We start from the raw sequence: 19555 nt of genomic DNA, 5'->3' as shown, positions 1-19555 counted from the left end.
TTATTTAATTACTTGACTTTAATTATAATTAAAGTTTGAGGAAGTTTAAGGAGTCTCTGAGCAGCCATGTTAAATTATTGTAATCTCCTTGTTGACCAAAAAATATTTTTTTAATACTTTGAGAAAAAAGAGAAAGATCAAACTTGGGTTTTTTTTGGCCCCCTACGAGGTAAAACCTCCTTGTAGTGTTTAGAGGAAAGGCAGAAAACAACTTTAAAAAGCCATAGAGCTAAGAGGCAGACATGCCTTGTTTAAAGTCTTCTTATTAAATTGTCTGTGTTTGTCATCTTTCTGCAGTAGTGACTTCAGAAACAGGCTCAGCGATGGGCTCGGTGCTGTTTCTTGTGAGTTGACAGCTCGTAACGATGAGTGACAGGTGTCGGTGTGCGAACTTGTTCAGCTTAGTGTCAGGAGGACGGCAATAAGTGCAGACTTTGTTGACTCGAGGCAAACTGTCTGATTTTGTTGTCTCTCTAGTTTCATCACACATGTACATAACTATTTTATGGACTCGTTTAATAGTCCTGATGAGAAAATGACACTTAACGACAGGGGGTTTACTGTGTGCGAAGGAAACCAGGCGCACCTCTGAACTTGCCGACTGTGCAAGCATGCCTTCCGGGTCCCAGTTGTTTCTCTGTTTTAATACAGACAGTGGTAACCAGAGTAAAAGTATTTACCTTCATTCAAACAGGATTCAAATGAGTATCACGCACAGAGCAAATTAATTCAGTTCATCTCTGTACCACACTAAGAAAACCTTTAAAAGTCCGATGTGTTCAGAGGGAAAGTGAGAGTATAACTTTTTTTTCTCAGTGCCGAAATGGCATTTTGGTGTGCAGCTGGGTTTTTTGTGCGCGAATATAATCAGACAATTTCAGGGTCGAATGCACGCAGAATATTGGAGGATCTTCATTGTTTTGCACTTTCCTTGTAAAAAAAAAACAACACACAAAACACAAACATTACTTGTCTCTATTTCAGCAGAGAGAATCTGACTGGTCACCGTTTTCCTCTCATACCCTTTACTGAGCTGCTCTCAAGCTGTTTTGGATTTTAGCTGTCAGATTTATGCTTCCACACATACGCTTGTGCGTTTACCTCTGCCTGAACTCCGAGAGGTCTGAAATGTAAATTTGAATGCCAGAAAAACTGAGCAACACCTCATTTTCAGTCGGGCCGTGGCAGCCTCTTCTTCCCTGCAGCCCTTTGGCTCTAACCCCTCATCGCAGCCCATTGAGACACTTCGCCTGGCACCCCCCTCCCATCCCCCTCTTGCCCTCTTGAACATTTTGTCTCCATGGCAATGTTTTGAATGAGATTTAGGACAGGAAAGGTTGTTGTTGTTGTTGTTGTTGTTTTTTTCCCAAGGGAGCTGAAAAATTAGCAGAACTCTATAGAAACTGCTGTCCTCGTGTGTTTAGGCGAGCACTAAGTGGTGCTGATAAATGTCAGTATGCAAACAGGAGGCGCTGCAAAGCATTCAGAATAATAAGCATTTTCATTTTCTGTCCTAATAATTCGTTCTGTGTTGCAGGTGACCAGATTAGCCATTCTTAGAAAGCAATTGAAAATGTGCCTTTGGTGTTTCTCTTTTGCAGTCACCTCTTTGGAGCCTATTATTGGCCAGTATGGGGAAATGCTCAAGATCCCATGCAACAGTGGAGCCATAAAGGCAGAAGACATCGCCATCACTAAATGGAAATATGTAAGTCACACTGGAGATCAGTTGTTCTCAAAATGGCAAAGTAGGTCTAAGGCCCACTTACTGTGTCTGAAGTCGAACCACGCCCAGTCTGAGTGCATTAGACCATGCATCTGTCCCTCCATATGACACCGCATGAACAGTGCATGCTTTTATTGTGAACACGAAGCCAGTGCCATATGCGAGCGACACATAACAAGCGCGCTCTGCTCTCCAGGACAAAGGGGATGGAGTTCCAGGATACCTGCTGGTCAAGCAGAAAAACCAGAATGTCTCAATCAGCGCCACTGATGAATACAAGGTCCGTGTGAGCATGGACAAAAACTCCAGCCTGCTGATCTCTGCCGCCAAGCTCAGCGACCAGCGGACTTTCACTTGCATGGTGGTGACCGGCGGAGACGTGTTCGAATACCCAGTTAATGTCCTAATTCACAGTGAGTCTGAATTAGCTGAAAAATTGTCGAAATGCACTCGTTCAAGTGCTGTGACTGACACAAGCAACACCCAGCCTTTCCATTCACACTGTTTTTTTTCCCTCAACTGCAGAGTTGCCGGCAAAGTTGGAGATTTCTGGAGAAGCAGAGGAGCTAGAGATTGGAAGACTTACTAAGGTGGAGTTTTTAATGATAAACATTTTAATGCCGACATTATTTTAAGCAATGAGTCATGAAGGGAAATCCCTTACTTGAGCTAACGTATCTTGAGGCCTAACAGAGATGGTGCCTGTTATTGTAGTAATGACTTCTTTGAAGTGATTCTCATGAATTAGTAAAGAGTAGAAATCTCGCTTGTGCTACAATTAAAAGACCCAAAGGATTTGAGGGGCTTTACAAATGCTTTAGGCATTTCATGGTCTATTGCATGGAAAACTGTTTAGTCCTCAAATACCAGAGTGGCATTAACAAAAAGCTCATTTTCTCATATGTTTGGTCATTTAAAAATAGTCATGAAATGCATTTTTTTATTCATCCTTTGAGTGCTTTTCTTGCCTGTTTCTCACTTTTTTTTCCCTTTTTTTGCTTTGCAGCTTGGAAATTGTGTTGCAAAAGATGCCAACCCACCTGCAAACATCACATGGTTCAAGAACAATAAACCTCTGGAGGCTGATGGGAAAGGTGAGCGTTCACCATCCCTTTTGTTGTCTTTGAGTTCTAAAAAAATATATTTGACATTTATGAATATTGCATACACAGATGGTTTTATTCTCTCTGACAGGGACAGTTGCTGTAAATTATTCTGCTGTGATGAATTGTGCTGCACTCTCATGACGGCGCGGCTCATGACTGTGTGCAGTGTTTTGGTCATTGCACATTTTTTTCCTTGTTAGAGTTTTCAGACAGTGCTTGTTTGTTTTCTGTCTAGGGATTTCCATCAAAGTTTCTGTTGTGGTAGAATCTAGTACCGGCCTCTCGACCACTACCTCCACACTCGAGTATTCTGCAATGAAGGAAGACACAGGCGCCAGGTTCAAATGCCGTGCTGACGGTCTACCGCTGGAATCCTCTTCCATGAACTTTACTATTACCTGTGAGTCGTTGAGCGTACTTTGTCTAAAACCTTTTATTTTGATTTCGTTTTTTTGTCTGTAAATTCAAAGAAAGGGTTTAAAATGCAAGATGATCATCATGAAATCTCTGAAAGTTTACGCTCTGTCTAAACTACATGCCATATCCTGAAAACGACACCCACTCAAACACCCACAATATTCTACTTCAGCTTGAAAGTCTCAGTAATCCACTGCCTGTAGCAGGACAAAACTATACAATGTGCCTGTATCAGAGGATTGTTTTAGCACCTCATTTGTAACTAACTGTTGCAAAGATATTTGTAGCAAGCTGTTGTAGCCAAGGCACAACATAATAATGCTGCTTAAAACTCTGTGAATTATCCACAATATACTATAACACAAACTATATAGAGTCAAAACGCTGGAGCTTAACTTACAACAAGGACCTTCACTCTATGCAAAGAAAGGAGAGCCATGAAAATTCTCCCCTCTGCTGTGGTTGGGAATTAATGACCAGCTATGACCAGACAGGTATTATTCTGTATTTTGATTACAAGCAGTGGGTTGCTTGTTCACTCATTTTCAGTCAAAAAATGCCAAAGATAACACAAAATGACATATCTCCTCCACACATCACTCACTCACTTGGACACTAGAAGGGGGAATTATGTTAAAATGCTCTTCATAGACTACAGCTCTGCATTTAATACCATAATTCCCTCCACACTCACCACCAAGCTGGAGCATCTGGGACTCAGCTCATCTATGTGTCAGTGGATCTCCAACTTCCTAACTGGCAGACCACAGGCAGTAAGGATGGGCGGACATGTCTCAGCCTCCACCACTCTCAGCACTGGAGCCCCCCAGGGGTGTGTTCTGAGCCCCCTGCTGTACTCTTTGTACACATATGACTGTGTGGCCACTACCAGCTCCACCACCATCATCAAGTTTGCTGACGACACCGTCGTGGTGGGCCTGATCTCTGATAACAACGAGACGGCCTACCTGAAGGAGATTAGGAATCTGGAGAACTGGTGCCAGAGGAACAACCTCCTTCTAAACGTCAGTAAGACAAAGGAGCTGATAGTGGACTTCAGCACTAAGCAGGAGAGGAACTACCAGACCCCCGTCATCAACGAGTGCCCAGTGGAGAGAGTGGACAGCTTCAAATACCTCGGAGTTCACATCACGCAGGACCTGTCATGGTCCTGTCACATCAACACCGTGGTGAAAAAGGCCCGACAGCGTCTCTACCACCTCAGACGCTTGAGAGACTTCCAACTGCGCTCCAAGGTGCTCAGGAACTTTTACTCGTGCACCATAGAGAGCATCCTGACGGGAAACATCTTAACCTGGTTCGGGAACAGCACCATGCAGGACAGACGAGCTCTACAGAGGGTTGTGCGGTCAGCTGAGCGCACCATCCGCTCCGAGCTCCCTGACCTGCACTCAATCTACAGCAGGCGGTGCCGGACCAAGGCCAGGAAGATCGTGAAGGACCTCAGCCATCCCAACAACAGACTGTTCTCTCTGTTGAGGTCAGGAAAGCGATTCCGCTCCCTGAAGACCAACACAGAGAGACTGAGGAGGAGCTTCTTCCCGCAGGCGATACGGTCTCTCAATCACACCACCACACAGTACTGACCCACACATATGGTTCTTACACACACACTGGACTTTCTGGACTTTGGTTTTGCACAACACTGGTCACTATATTCTTCATTTCCGGTTAATACTTGTACAGCTGCTGTTATTGTGTATATATTTATTTATATTTAGATTTCTTCATACATTCTTATATAGTTCTATATTGTGTATTGTGTATTTTGTTGTACAGTTATTTTATTTTCAACTTTAATTTATATATTTTATCTTATTCTTCCCAGTTAAATTTACCCTTCATTCTAATTTGTGTTGTACAGTTATTTCATTTTTAACCTTAATTTATATTCTATTCCTTCCTAGTTAAATTTACCCTTTTTAATTTTTCATATTTATTTCCTATCTTATTCATAGCCTTTTCCTTTTTTGTTTTCTTTAGGTCACGAGCAGTTGTCCAAGCATTTCACTACATATCGTACTGTGTATGACTGTGTACGTGACAAATAAAATTTGAATTTGAATTTGAATTTGAAGCATTATTGTGCCAACAGAGCAATACCCAGAGAGCTACTAGCTGGAAACCTGGTATACAATGGCTTGGTGTGCAGTGTGTCCTAAAAAAATTTGAGGAAAGTGGACAAGTGGCAGCCAAAATGAGAGGTAACAGGCATAAAAAACCATCTATAGCAGATGAACAGTGTATGAAAGTCATGCCTTTAAGAAACAGGCAAGTATGTGAGACCAAACAGATGTCTGGCTCTTCGGTCAAGTCATTCTTAAGGAAGGGAAACAGAGAGAAAAAGCTGAGGTGTGCCAAATTAAAGAAGAAAACCGAAATCAGCGGCAAAAGATCTAATGAAGCAATTTAAAATGTTTGGTTCAAATCATTGTCAGTGTGTACAGAGAAGGTCAGGAGCCATCTGTAAAACACAGTGGATCTCAAACACACCGCCAATGCAGTAAAACCATACCTGGATAGAAAAACACACACTATCCATCATGGATTGGCCTCCCCAGATTCTCCGGACTTCAACATCATTGAAGCAGTGTTGGATCATCTTGACAGAGAACGGAACAAAAGGCAGCCAACATCCAAAGACGACCTTTGAATGTCATTCATGAGCTATTCCTGAAGACTATTTAAAGAAATTAGAAGAAAGCTTACCTTGAGATTTCAGGCTATGTTGGCCTAAGTACTGCTTTTCTATTCTATTCAGTTTTGCAAGTTTTAATAAATCGCTGCCCTTATTTGCCGTTTTTCTAGCAGAACACAAAGAAAGGTGGACCTTTATGCAGTACTGTGATTTGGTGCAAGCTTGAAGGAAGAAGGTGCTGTGTGAATGTATATAAAGTTTTAAAGAGGACATAGAACTGGGCGTTTTTTCTCTCTCTGGCTACACGGTTTTATTTCAGGTTGTTTCGTTTAATATTCTCCTCACTGACGTCTGTGTTTCCTCCACCGCGATGAGAATTACAAACATGTTTTATTCACATTTTTTAAGTATTGACACAAATGAATCACTGATGCTGTTTTCTTTTCTAGAACATCAATAATTAAAGTATGTTTCCGTCGATGAAACTTTGCTGTTGATGAAATGTTGCTTTTTGGTGAGAAAACAGCTTATTTATCCCTCCTGCCTTCTTGGGACCTTTTTGTGCCACTGCTATGTGTTAAATGGCTGCCATTTCCACTGTGTTCAGTGGAATATAACCAAACTTGCCACAGGATAGTTTTTACCTGTCAATGTTAATATTCCAGTGTGAATTCCTTAAATCAGCCTAAAATGGCTGAGCAGCAGAAATCCCCACACCCATCACCCTGGGGACCATTTTCTGCCCATTGACTTCCATTATAAATGCTATTTTTCAACCCCAAATTATCATCATATGATTTTATTTTTTCTTCTTTTCTTGGATGTCAATGAAGACTCAGGGCCTTGAAGTTTTAATTTTTAAATTGCAAAAAAAATGCAAAAAAAATAATGGCAGGTCAAAATGTATGTTGGTGCCAATCTTTGGTCCATCTAAAGGCCTACTTATAATGACAATCACATATTACTTCAACTGGTTTTTTGTGGAAATATTTAGTTTCGTTTTTTGGTTTTTGGGGCTTATAACACAGGGCGCTCATGTAATAACACTGGGATTTGAAGGGTTAAAACAACGAAAATATAATTAAAACTTTACATGAATATTTCAGGGAGAAGTAGTTTTACAAGGTTGGCTAATTTAAAGTGGAATAAAATATGGATATATGGTCTTTTTATGGCGTGGCTGAGAATGGTCCCTAGGGTGATGGGTGTGAGTTTTTTAAAGGATGGCAGGAGGGTTAATATGGCATGACAAGAATTTCAAAATGGAGTGAAAGAGAATAAAAGTGTCCCTTTTTAATTGAAGTCAAGCTTCTTGCACATCACACGTGTAACACAGCAGCAACTCGTGATCCACAAGAAGACCAAGAGACGTTTTACAACTGTAATCAGACGGTGCCTGTGGTTTTTGCGAGTGCATTAACATTTTTTTTTCTATAATTCTCTCACTTCCAGTCGAGACAGACACGGGTAACGGCACCTTTTGATGGTGAAAGTTGAAAAATGAGGTGTGGATTCTGAGATTTATACCGAGTGCAGCATTAAATATTGAAGTTGCCTGCTCAACACGGCCCAGAGTAGAACTTATCAGTGCTGGAACATTTTCTTTCAAGAAATTCTTGAAAGAGTTTGCCTTAGATGGAGCAGAAACATTGAGCTTTGAAAGGATTGTTTGGTTGAGTGCCTCAGATTATGACTGCAATTCAACCACCTCCTCTGCTGCATTTTGAAGTTGGTCATAACCAATAGTGAGGCACAAAGTTAGAGTTCTCTGTAGCGTGCTGACACAGTGGATGAGTGCAGTCCCCATTGCATTCAGCTGGTTGGGGAGCACGCTCCACTTGTTACACCATCCACCCTCGCCCCTCTGACTTTCTTGCTCCTGTTTTCTGCACAGACTCCACGGAGAACATCATGCTTGAGGTCAGTCCTCAGAAAGAGCTTAAAGAGGGAGACAACTTGACTTTGAAGTGTGTGGCAGATGGTAACCCAGCTCCTACCAGCTTTAACTTTCACCTTAAGGTATCTCATTAAAAGCTTTGAAATTCCTTCTGTTCATCCAAACTAGTGCTTACTTCATCTAAAATGTATTTATTCAGTCTTTTATCCTCAGCAACGTAAATGAAATGCTGCTGTTTTCACTGTTTTTGCAGGGGGAGCTGGTGACCGTGGAAAACACGGATACCTACACCATCGCGAATGTCTCACGCGACGCCACCGGTGAATACAAATGCTCCCTAACTGATGACACGTCCATGGAAGCGACCAGGAACATCACCGTCACCTGTAAGAAGACAAAAATAATCATTTCTCTAGAAGTAGAAATTACTGCAATTTTACCCCACACATCTGCATCTGTATCCAAATAATTATCTTTTCTCCCTGCAGTCTTATTTGTTATGAAAGTCCTAATATCTCTCTTTGCAAGACTGTCTTCTTCTGATTTGGGGAGAAATTGTTGTGTCAGCCGCACTGCTTCTAATAAGCTGCATCTGCAGGGCTGTGAGCCAAGTGCAGAGTTATATGGTTAACAACAGAAATGTTTTGACCCTTAACAGGCCTCTGAACCATCTTTCTGCCATCCTCTCCTCTTTTCAGACTTAGACATCAATTTAAGCCCCTCTGGGAATATTGTCAAGCGCGCTGGCGAAGCCTTGAATCTGAGTCTTCAGATTGATTCTTCCGGAAAGGCAGAGGTCTCCTGGACAAAGGTAGAAGTGATCTTTTATATAACAAAGCTCCAATCATTGGGGTTTGTGCTTGTTATTGACAGCGCCGATATTCTCTTGGATTTATTTCAGAATAATGCTAAACTGGGCAAACAGCCCAACTTTACCAAGCTCGGTTACTCGGACTCTGGTCGCTATGAGTGGACGGTGACAGTTGGACACATCACCCGGACAGCTTCTTTTGATCTTACTGTCGAAGGTAAGGGTTTGAAGAAAAGTCTTACGCAGGGAGAGAAAACTGGTACCACTCTGTCTCATATTTGAAGTTAGTTAAGGTATGCAGCCAACAGGCAGTTTGTGAAGTTTAAGAATGGATGGAACAGCCTGACTTTGTCTAAGGGTAAAAACTATCAGCTTAAAGCTAACGCATTAATTAAATATGCGTTGTTGTTTTTTAATTCATATAAAAATCAGTGGTTAAAAAAGTTATTTTAACAGTTTAATCAGACTCCAGATGGTTACTCGCAGCTACATCTTGTTTTTACACTTTATTTTCTGTACAAATTTTGAAAAATAAACAAGACAGAGCATGCTAATTGCTGATTTTTGGAGGCACTAGTGGGATTATTTTCCTTTGGACTGGCTCGCTGATTTTCTTTACTTCTAGTTTTCAGCCAAATGGCTAATGACTCTAGACTCATAGGGACATGAGAGTGGTATTCATCTGCTCATCTAACTCTTGGCAGGACAGCGAATATAAAATGATTTCTCTAAGAAATTCCTTTCCTCAGTCATATTTAGATGTGCCGGTGGATCGGATTAAACCATGATAAATCGAGCTTTATAACACATGTGTTCCCTTACAGGTCCTGCAGTTGTAAAGAGCCTGTTCAAAAATCGCAGTAATGACGGCCAACATAAAGTCTTGACTTGTGAGGCTGAAGGCTCTCCAAAGCCAGCTGTTTCCTGGAGCATTAATGGCACCGTGGTATGTACCCTTTACGTGCTTGGAAGTTTACCTATTATCAGAATTGCAGGAAATTTATCCTTGGATAATTGTTGCAGTTTCTGAAGGTCATATCTATTAATTCTTCCTAACAGTACATAAAAGATTTGTTTTATGTGTTCGCTCCTCCTGTGCTGGCTAGGGATGGTATTGATAAGATTTTCACGATTACGATTCCATTTTCGATTCTGTTTAACGATTCGATTCTTTATCGATTCTCTTATTGATTCTTTTTAAAAAAGGAGAACACTAAGGTCGATTAGCTTAGAACTTTGTTTTATATCTTCTCTTTGAACAAGATAGAAATTTAGGAGTAACATGGCCTTACAAACCCAGCAGGGAGATCTTAAGAGATCCACAGCCAATGGGGTGTCACAGGGTCCCCAGGAAAAAAAATTGTAAATGTAAAATGATAAAATAAATATTCTTCTGTAGCAATAACAAAGTATAACATAAATTATTCTGTAGCAATTACACAAGAATATCTAGTAATGTCCCTGCCTGCAATTAAACACATTCACTTACCGAAAATCATCTGCTGTGGCAAATGGGTGCAAGCGTTTTATCACAAGCTTAGTCACTGCTCGGTGACATTCGTCTATCCTGGCCTGAAAGGAGACGCTACCGGTAGACTGCAGTGAGAACTGCCAGCATCTGAGCCAACCAGACTCTGTCTCTCTCATCATGGTTATCTAAATGCACAGTAATGGCAGGTTTTGTAATAAGGCAGATTGCGCTAACATAATATGCACCGTTAGTTGATTATTTACCTGCCACATTAACGGGAGAGGACGTGCAAACGTTACCGCTGCTGCTGGGTTGAGATTCACGAGTCCGGAGCGGAATTAAAAACACGACATTCATTTAAGGTCATCGTGTGTTTTGTGAGCAAATGCTTTTGCATATTCGTAGCGTTTCCTCCCTTAAATGAAATATCTACTTTGCAAGTACTGCAAGTTGCCAAACTTTTGAGCGTTTGAGCTGCTTAGGCGCCCTGCCAGGTAAATGACGCTCCGCAACGTGGTGACGTCATTCGGGGCGACTGGAATCGATAAGAGAATCGTTTGGCAAACACTTCCAACCGGTTTTCGATACCCATCCCTAGTGCTGGCACAAAAGAAAATCCTCAGAAAAAAAACTGTGTCAGACTTAAAGAGCCATGAAAGGAAAAATACTGTATTACCGGTATTAGAAAACGTGCATTAGCGCCACGCTTACAGTTGTGTGAAGTCTTCAGTTTATTGTCCCATCAGAACAAACTACAAGTGTTTTTTCCCCAAGATAAATGCAGGCAGTTATTGCTTCTGTTATGGCAAAGATTGCTCTGTGGATGGTGATGACATACATCTCAGAGGCTTCACAAGATTCTGTGAATTTGAACACAGCTAAAAGCAGGTCCTTCGGGATCGATGTATACCGTTAACAAAATCAAATCTTGTGAAATGGTGAAAATATCAATGTACCTTCTGGTACTCAAGGTAAACTTGTTTATGGAATCTACACCAGGGTCGTGAGCGAGATGTGTTTGTTTTTACACAGTGCGAGCATAGCTGCTGTCAGCACATTGCAAATTCAGGGCTTCTTTTTAGTAGAAAACCAAACATTTTGCTTGTTGGGTGGCTACAAGTCATTCTTGAGAGTGTTCTTGACTTGGTTATGAAGTTGAGAAAGCTTTTTTTAAACAAGGAAAGACTTTGCATTCATCCACTTTAGTTAGCTTCTGAGCTTCTGAGAAGGAATCTATGATTCCTTCTTGTTTTAAGAATGTAGCCGACTGTTGAGTTTGCCACTTGTAAAGTTTTTGCTATCGCTCTGATAGGTATGTTTTGGGGTTTTTTTTTCATCTCTTTGGACCGCATTTAGAGACTGCCAGGGGAAACTTAGGAAATGCAACACTTGGAATCATCCCCAGATCTTTCGTCTGCTTAATTTGTCATGGAATAACAAGGGAATGGGTCTCATTTGGCTGTGAAACTGCTCATCGTTCAATTGTCCAATTACTTTTGAGTCTAAAAGTGGGTGCCTGTCAGAATCATATCCATGGTGAACTCCACCACAAATAATAAAACTACCATATAAGAAAAGCTCATTTAAATGCCTGTACAGACTATTCCCCCAAAAACATCAACTTGTTTTGTTTGTTTAATTTATCATGAGATTATAATTTTAATACTGAAATCACTCAAGTGGATGAGTTCTTATATAGCGCTTTTCTATTAAGTGCTTTTCTATTAAACATTCACATGGATGGATGCATCAGAGAGCAACTTGGGGTTAGTATTTTGCCCAAGGATACTTGGCCAGGGCCAGCCAGGGATCGAACCGCCAACCTTCCAATTAGTAGATAACCACAGTAATAACAGCAGTGAAGATGACTATTGTATCTGTACCTGTATATGAAACTGCTACAGGGTGACGTCTAATATCAGTCACAGGACAACAGAATTCATCATCATTGCCATCCAGGGTAGTTGGAAACCAGTCATGACAAGGCGATTTCTCAGTGGCACTTACGGAAAAAGTTTCCCCCCATGTGCTTGTTAACGCGCCTGTTTTCAGTCGCAGTTGGGTGTAGCAATTTATTTGTTAAAATAACAAGATGGGTATCGGCTTTAACAAATGACCTCCACACCCCGCCCTCCTCCACCTCGAGACACTCTTGAGACTGCAGTGAGGTTTTCAAGCCATATAAAATCATTCAGAATGCTTTGAGTGTTTCTGTCCTATTTTCCCTTGAAAGCATTACTCCTTTGTTGGTGAATCAATACTGGTTGTCATAGAAATTCATCCTCACAGTGGTCCTCCTATATAAGATGGCAACAGGTTTGTGCTGCAGTAACTATTTCATTGACGTCTTTAGATTACAACGTCTGAATGTCCTCTACAAAGTAGCCAATAGATGGTTTATAAGGAGAATTTAGGTCCACTTTCAGCTTCATTAAGAGCCTGATAGGGAGCAGATGGTTGTGAATATGGAATAAAAACATCAATAGAGTTGCATGAGTTTAAAACATAGTGGCATTTGTCTTACAGCGAACCTCAGTGTATCACCAGCAGAAATGTGAAGGTGTGGCTAAACAGAGGCTGTGTGCTTAAGCCTCCTACTATTGTCTTTGTCCAGAGACAGCTCTTGCTTTTCTTTACTTTTTCCCTTTTTGCTGCACAGTGAATGAATACCCCCTGTTTTGTGCATGGCAGTTTGCACTGTTAGTATTTTCCCCAGCTGTCACACTTGTGAACTTATCTGGTCCAGGCTGTTGTGGTCAGTGTTTCGAAAGAGTACATTTCTTCATTTTCCCCGAGGCTCAAACAGTATTTTCCAGCAGCCTGTCACGAGAACAAAAATTGTCTGTTTTTTAAATGGAGCCTCTTTTTTTCTTCTTCTTTTGTTTCCACAGTCTACCTGTGTGCGCACTGATAGCAGAGTCACTCAGTGAAGCGGTGTGAATTACACATAAACCTGGGGGTGTGCGCAGGATGGTTGCAGTTCTCCTCAGCCCTTTCAGTCATTGTCTAACCACGAGAGGAACCTTAAAATCTTTAATTTACTCCAAAAAAAAAAATACACGGAACTCTGTCAGGAAATAAAAATGCATTTTGAAAGTAACACATTTCAGCAATTTAATCCCACCGCCCCCCATTCAGAAAAATGTGAAGACTTGAATACGGGATCAGTAATAAGTATTTACAAGAATGCAACATCCTTTTGTATATGCAGAGGATGTGCAAAGGGTGTTGGCAGTTTGTCTTTGTGTCTGGGGTTTTCCTCTGAGACTCAGGAGTCTATATCCCAGAGGCACACACGCTGTTTCTTTGTCATGCAAGGACTGACTCACTTACTGGTCCAACATCGCCCCCTCATGGTGCAAATCTTCTTCAAATCATCCGGATCAGATGTGCAACTATTAACATTTGTTTCTTCTCTCTCTCTCTCTCGTTACTCAGCTTGGTGAAAGTCCTTTCGTCAATGGAAAGATTACACACAAGATCAAAGTTGTGCCCTCTGCAAATCTAACTGTCCACTGTACAGTGACCAATAGTCTTGGCAATGATTCCAGAGCTATAAATGTGTCCTCTTGTAAGTACAAAGTCATAATTTGGTCCTTTTACCTCTGTCGGCTTCATTTTTCTTTCATGAAGTCACTAATCTGCCTTCCTAAGTGTTTTCCTACTGTTCTTACTAACTCTCATCTGCATGTTAACTTGGCATCATGTTTACATGCTTTGACAAAACGACAATATTGTAGCAGGTATGTACACCAGGGTAAATCCACCCAGTTTGGGATTGTCTGTAGCGTGTGTGGAGTCACGTCGTTGCACACCAATTTGGTGGCCATAAGGGCAATTAGTTAAAATCAGTTGTTATTTTAGGATTTATAGTCCACTGATGAGTAAGCAGGAAAAAAACACTGTTAAATACACAATGTATCAAACATACACAAACACTAGTACGTCTTTCAAGAACTTTATGTATTGGTGGTAGTTGTCTATTAAAGTCCAGCCTTTTTACTCTCACCATCACTGTCTAACTGTAATTAGTGCATGCACTTAGCACTTAGTCCACACTCTTGTCTGACGGTATCCAAGTGTGTTTATATCACCATTTGTTCTCTCTTGCCTCCTCATTCCTGTGTGTTTGGGATGGCATTTCCACATCGTTCTTTTCTCTCCCCCCCCCCCTCGCTCAGTGGGTGTATGTTGGGATGCTGGATTTAATCTGTTCCCTCTTGGAACCTCTTGCATGCAAAGTCGAGTAGATGTAGAGTAGTAATTTTTCAAGCTTGCTTTTTTGTTTTGTTTTTTTTCCCCCCCCTTCATTTCGGTTGGACGTTAATGTTATTTCATATCTGATTTCAGTAATTGAGGAGGTGAGAATGGATAAACAAGGTAAGTTGGCGCGGTCTTCCTTCTTGTAAAGAAACAGTAGAAAGTGGGTTGACGAAAGTCTATGGGGGAATCGAATGTTGCTCACTAAAAGACGGCTCTTTATCAAATATTTATCTTTAGTGTCACCTTGGACTGTAGAGCAGAAAAAACAATGTTTAGACAGTGCGCTTCTTTTAAATAAATATAGTTGTGAAGCAGTAGGAGGAATGGAGCTACCAGCATCCTGACAAGATGCCAACATTGTTCATAGTCCCATTGACGAGATTAAAGTGGGGACTGCTCCCATTAACATTCAAATCAATGAGTCATAATCATGCACAGTGCGGATGTGTCCATTCATCAATGCATTTAATGCACACCAGAGTATTTTTTTTTCTGTCCAGACTGGAGCAGCATACAGAAACATGACACTCACGCCTCTGATATTTCTGTTTTGTCTTTCTCTACAGATCAGTCGGAAGACAGCGACCAAACCAGATTGGTGGTTGGTGTTATAGTGGGTCTCCTCATCGCCACTTTGGTTATAGGACTGGCATACTGGGTTTACTCGAAGAAATCCAAGTAAGAAGCACATTTAAACAAAAGCTGCTACATAAAAGTGTTCATAAAATTCACCAGTAACCCAACAAGATAAAATGAACATGAGATTACTATGTTCATGCATCGTGGTTATTCTGATTTGCTAAAACGTCCTTTTCTATTTCCAGTTAAACATATTTTATTTAGATTCAAAAACATTGCATACCTGCACTTTACATGCAGGTATATGTAGTATTCATGTAGCAGAAAGTAATTATGCGCATAACGACTTGTTAGGTACACCTTAATAGTACTGGACGCCCTCCTTTGCCTTCAGAACTGCCTTAATTCTTAACAGGAAACATTCCTCTGAGGTTTTAGTCTATATCGACATGACAGCACCATGTAGGTTCTGCCAAGGTGTGCCAGGAAAAATATCTCCCACATCATTAACCCTCCACCAGCAGCCTGAGCCATTTAACAGGGCAGGATGAATCAATGTTATTTATGCCAAATTCAGACCGTAACCATCTGAACGGCGCAGCAGGAATTGAGACTCATCAGAGGAGGAAACATTTTTTCCAATCATCGGGTTGTTGTTTTCCAATTTTGGTGAGAGTTTACAAACTATAGCCTCAGGTTCCTGATCTTAGCTGACAGGAATGGCATCCAGCGTGGTCTCCTGCTGCTGTTGCCCATCTGCTTCTACATTAGGCATTTTGTTAATTGAGAGATGCGCTCCTGCATGCCTTGGTTGTAAGAACTGGTTATTTGAGTTACTGTTGTCTTCTTATCAGCTTGAAGTAGCCTGACCGTTTTCCTCTGACCTCTGGCATCACCAGGACGTTTTTGCTCAAAGAACTGCACATAACTGGAGATTTTTTTTTTTTTTTTTTTTCAAATTTGGGAAAACCTTAGCAGATCAGCAGTTTGTGAAATCAGACCATCTGGCATCAACAACCGAGCCACGCGCAAAGTCACTTTTAAATCACCTTCCCTATTCTGATGCCCGGTTTGGACTTCAGCAGCCATGTCTACATGCCTAAATACATAGACTTGCTGCCATGTGATTGGTTGATTAAATATTTGTATTAACAAGAAACTGAACAGGCATACCTAATGTAGCTTCTGATATGAACTCCTCTTGCCAACAACATGTATAATTCAAAAAGCAGTTCTCTACTGCTGGAATAACACTGTTTGGCATGAGGTTTTTAGTTTATAAACAAATGGATATTTGATTAAATGCTCTGTTTTAAAATATGAGATACGGACCATATGAGGATACTAAAATAAAAGCAATTAACTCAAAATTTAATTTTCATCCAAGACCAGTTAATAGAAGCAGTAATTTATTCAGCTGTTGATGTACTTGAATAAATTTTCCAATTAGCCATAGCTGAGAGTTACAAGAAAACTGATGTCGCTCTCAGATCTGTGCAGTAAATATAAAGTTGGACTTAACATTAACACTCAAAGAGACGGAAACAAGTGGCTAATGTGGAAATTTAGTTTACAAGCCAGACGAGGTTTGAGACTATTGAGTCACCGGAGCGTTGTCGGCTTTCACGCACCAGGCGCCTCAGCACTCAGCGACTGCACTGAGTAGCTGTGGTTTCTAAATGCTTCCACTTTGCAATAATAACACTTGCAGATGATTGTGGAATATCCAGGAGGAAGAGATTTCACAACGTTGGTGCAACTTGTGTTATACTATCACATAAGCACACTAAACTTCAGTGAGATCTTTATAACAAGCTCCTTGAATTCCTTTACAAATATTTATAAAGACATATTGGACAGGTGCTCTGTTTCATATACCTGTAGAACATAAACACTTGAATTAAAAGATTAGGAGATGTGGTCGAGTATTTTTGTACAACTAGAGTTTGGACACAGCCAGACTCGCCGTTTCACTATTCATCCTATTCTAACCTTGTATACGGGTAGTATTGATCTTCTAATCTTACTTTTGGCAGTTCCTTCAAATGAATTAACAAATTAAAATACATGGTAAAATAAATAAAAAAATCATTGCGGTTAATGTAGGCTTTTAAGGACTATTAAGGGCTTGGGTACCTGGGCAGTGCTCCATTTTGCTTGCTTGTTAATCAGTCTTCCATTTGCCAAATTAAAGGAGTTTGCTCTTGATTGATTGTGAACTATAGTGTAAGTACACAGCAGCTGTAGATGGATAGCTTCCCTTTAGCCTAAGTGGGCAGTTTATACCGTGAGTTCTGCACACGTGTAGTAAGCAGTCACACCGTCATATCATCATGCAAGGACCGGTTAATAAACGACTGTTTTAATCGAAACAGGCAAGGAAGCTGGAAGACCGGCGAGAAGGAGTGCGGGTCCTCCGAGGAGGAGAAAAAGCTGGAGGAGAAAGTGGAGGAAAACAGCCAAAAAGCTGAGGTGTAAAGAAACAGCGGCGATGCGAAAGGTAGAGCAAGACATTTCCACCATGCACATAAAGAGTTTGACGTAAAAAGTTGTGCAAAAAAATTAATAAGACATTTTTAATCTTTCCCTTCCAGTGAGAACGTGGAACTTTTGCACATTTCTCTTCACCTCTGTCTTTAGGGAGGGAGGGGGGGGAAAGAGTGTACACTGGGATGAAGACCGTTTGGATTTGGTTTCAGGGAGAATTTTACTAAAAACAAACAAAAAAAGCATATCCAAACATCTCCCCAAGCCCATCAACCCCTCACTCCTCCCATTCCTAAAAAAAAAAGAAAAAGAAAAAAAAAAGAATGGATACTGTATGTGATATACATAGCCTGTCTGCACTACTGATACATGTGTAAACCTGTCTACTATTAGGATTCATGTTTGTTAGAATGGAAATTGGAAAGCTGAGAAAATGCAAAATCACTACTAGACCAGTTGCCTTTGATGTAAGGATGTGTAGGCCAGCGTTAGTCTGTGTTCGACTTTTTCGGCCCTCGGGACATAGCAGGGACCAAGGGACATTACTGCCATAGTTTGGTTTTTTTCTGCTTTGTTTTTTGTTATTTCACCTCATCACACTCAAACAACCTCTGCCTTTGACATCAAGGTCATAAATCCATTCACTTCTATCATTATTTCAGTTTGTTCATTCAGGTAAAAAAAAAAAAAAAGCTGAGAAATTGATAAAATCCTGAAAGGGCTAAGGGTATTAGCATTAGTTTTAGATGTTGTATATCAGCAAGGACATGATGTTTCACAAAGGTGTTTTTTAATTATTATTATTATTATTTGATTGTGTGTAACCAGGGGAGAAAATTAATTTTGCCTCGTCTTTTCGCCAACGTTCTTTACATTCAGCGTAGCCACCTAACGACACAAGCAGGTAGATTATTGGGAGAATGTATAGCACAGTTTAAACCTTCTTTTATTGGCTGTAGTTTGGCTGCACACGTGTTTTTTGTTTTTGCATGAAAGCAACATAAAGTTCACTTTCATGCTTTTCTTTAAAAAAAATAGTAGTAAGGAAAAGGTTGTTTTTATGTAACTCCTCTATGAGTTTGTGCTCCATCAGTGTTGAGGTACGAGTGTTCATTCTGTAGCTGTGGCATACTTCTGTAATCAAAGACACCCAGTGAGCGGGATGTTTGTCTTAAAGTAGCCTTTACGATATGTTTGCCTTCTTTTAAAAATCTACCTGTAACAGCTTAAGTTTGTGATGTGCACTAGGGTTCATGTTTCATGTCGAGTTTGTGTAGAATACGATGGAATACCTGCAGCTGTACATGTCACGGTTTTGGTCCCTTAAGAGCATTTAATGAATTTGAAAAAGCAACGAGGCCAGGATGTAGTTGTGACGTACGTGATTTTACTTTTCCTTTTTGCTATTTATATTGTACAAGACTAAAATATCCTGGTAGGCGCATTCAATAATGGTCACATAACTCATGTCTCGGATTTAAACCACTGATAAATTGCTTGCAGACTCTACAAAAAATGTCATTAAGTTCTGAGTCATCGGTAGTTTGCTCTGTGTCTGGTTGAATAATATATTCAGCATGTGAGAATCTCAGACCTCCAAGCTGCTGTTTGTTGCCTACCTTGTGTAAAACCATCTGATTGGAAGATTGACCAAAGAAAGTGAACATTGCCATGCAAGTATTGTAAATATCTGATGTTTGTTTTTGTACTTTTGTTTAAAATAAAGTGTACATTTGGAACAGTTATGTCCACTCAATGTTAATTATGTTGTTATCATTTTTCTCGTTTTTTCATCTGGTCATCTTTTGAAATAAAAATCAACACGGTTCGGGTCTTTCTTTTTCATTTCACTCGCACGCATACGCAGAAAACACTGACGGCACAGAGTTAATGTACAGTGACTGGTTGAGTGATAACAAATCTGTCAATACTGCAGAAAATATGCAGAAAACAAGGAAAGTGATGAGTTTTGAGGAACAGTTAATGAGACTCAGTCTTGAAATTTGAAAAATATTCCTGCATTAGACATACAAAATTACAAAACCTGACCTTTTGTTGTTATTACCAGTGGAAACTATTGTAAATATATTCAGTCCTTTCATCTGTCTTTTTAGAGGAAGGCAGGATTTAGTCCTGTTT

At 40.4% G+C, this 19555-nt stretch overlaps 1 protein-coding gene across 2 annotated transcripts in view; it reads left to right on the top strand.

Moving 5' to 3' along the window:
- The window catches only part of alcamb (activated leukocyte cell adhesion molecule b), a 53829-nt gene extending 34585 nt beyond the window's left edge, over positions 1–19244 (top strand). Inside the window, exons 2-16 of one of the 2 annotated variants that reach the window (XM_085430339.1) lie at positions 1602–1708; positions 1923–2139; positions 2252–2316; positions 2733–2820; positions 3068–3232; positions 7803–7927; positions 8059–8191; positions 8504–8616; positions 8707–8833; positions 9441–9562; positions 13526–13658; positions 14438–14467; positions 14917–15028; positions 17305–17429; positions 17524–19244. In XM_085430339.1, coding sequence (XP_085286465.1) covers positions 1602–1708; positions 1923–2139; positions 2252–2316; positions 2733–2820; positions 3068–3232; positions 7803–7927; positions 8059–8191; positions 8504–8616; positions 8707–8833; positions 9441–9562; positions 13526–13658; positions 14438–14467; positions 14917–15028; positions 17305–17407 — 1640 coding nt within the window. In that variant the 3' untranslated portion in view covers positions 17408–17429; positions 17524–19244. The remainder of the gene's footprint in view (positions 1–1601; positions 1709–1922; positions 2140–2251; positions 2317–2732; positions 2821–3067; positions 3233–7802; positions 7928–8058; positions 8192–8503; positions 8617–8706; positions 8834–9440; positions 9563–13525; positions 13659–14437; positions 14468–14916; positions 15029–17304; positions 17430–17523) is intronic. The other variant, XM_085430340.1, reaches the window with a different exon arrangement.
- The last annotated feature ends 311 nt before the right edge of the window (positions 19245–19555 follow it).

Source organism: Copadichromis virginalis, linkage group LG14, assembly GCF_057382275.1.
Source record: "Copadichromis virginalis isolate Kocher_CV1m ecotype Utaka linkage group LG14, C_Virginalis_male_GT1.1, whole genome shotgun sequence".
Taxonomy (NCBI): domain Eukaryota; kingdom Metazoa; phylum Chordata; class Actinopteri; order Cichliformes; family Cichlidae; genus Copadichromis; species Copadichromis virginalis.
This window is presented reverse-complemented; position numbering and strand designations above follow the sequence as displayed.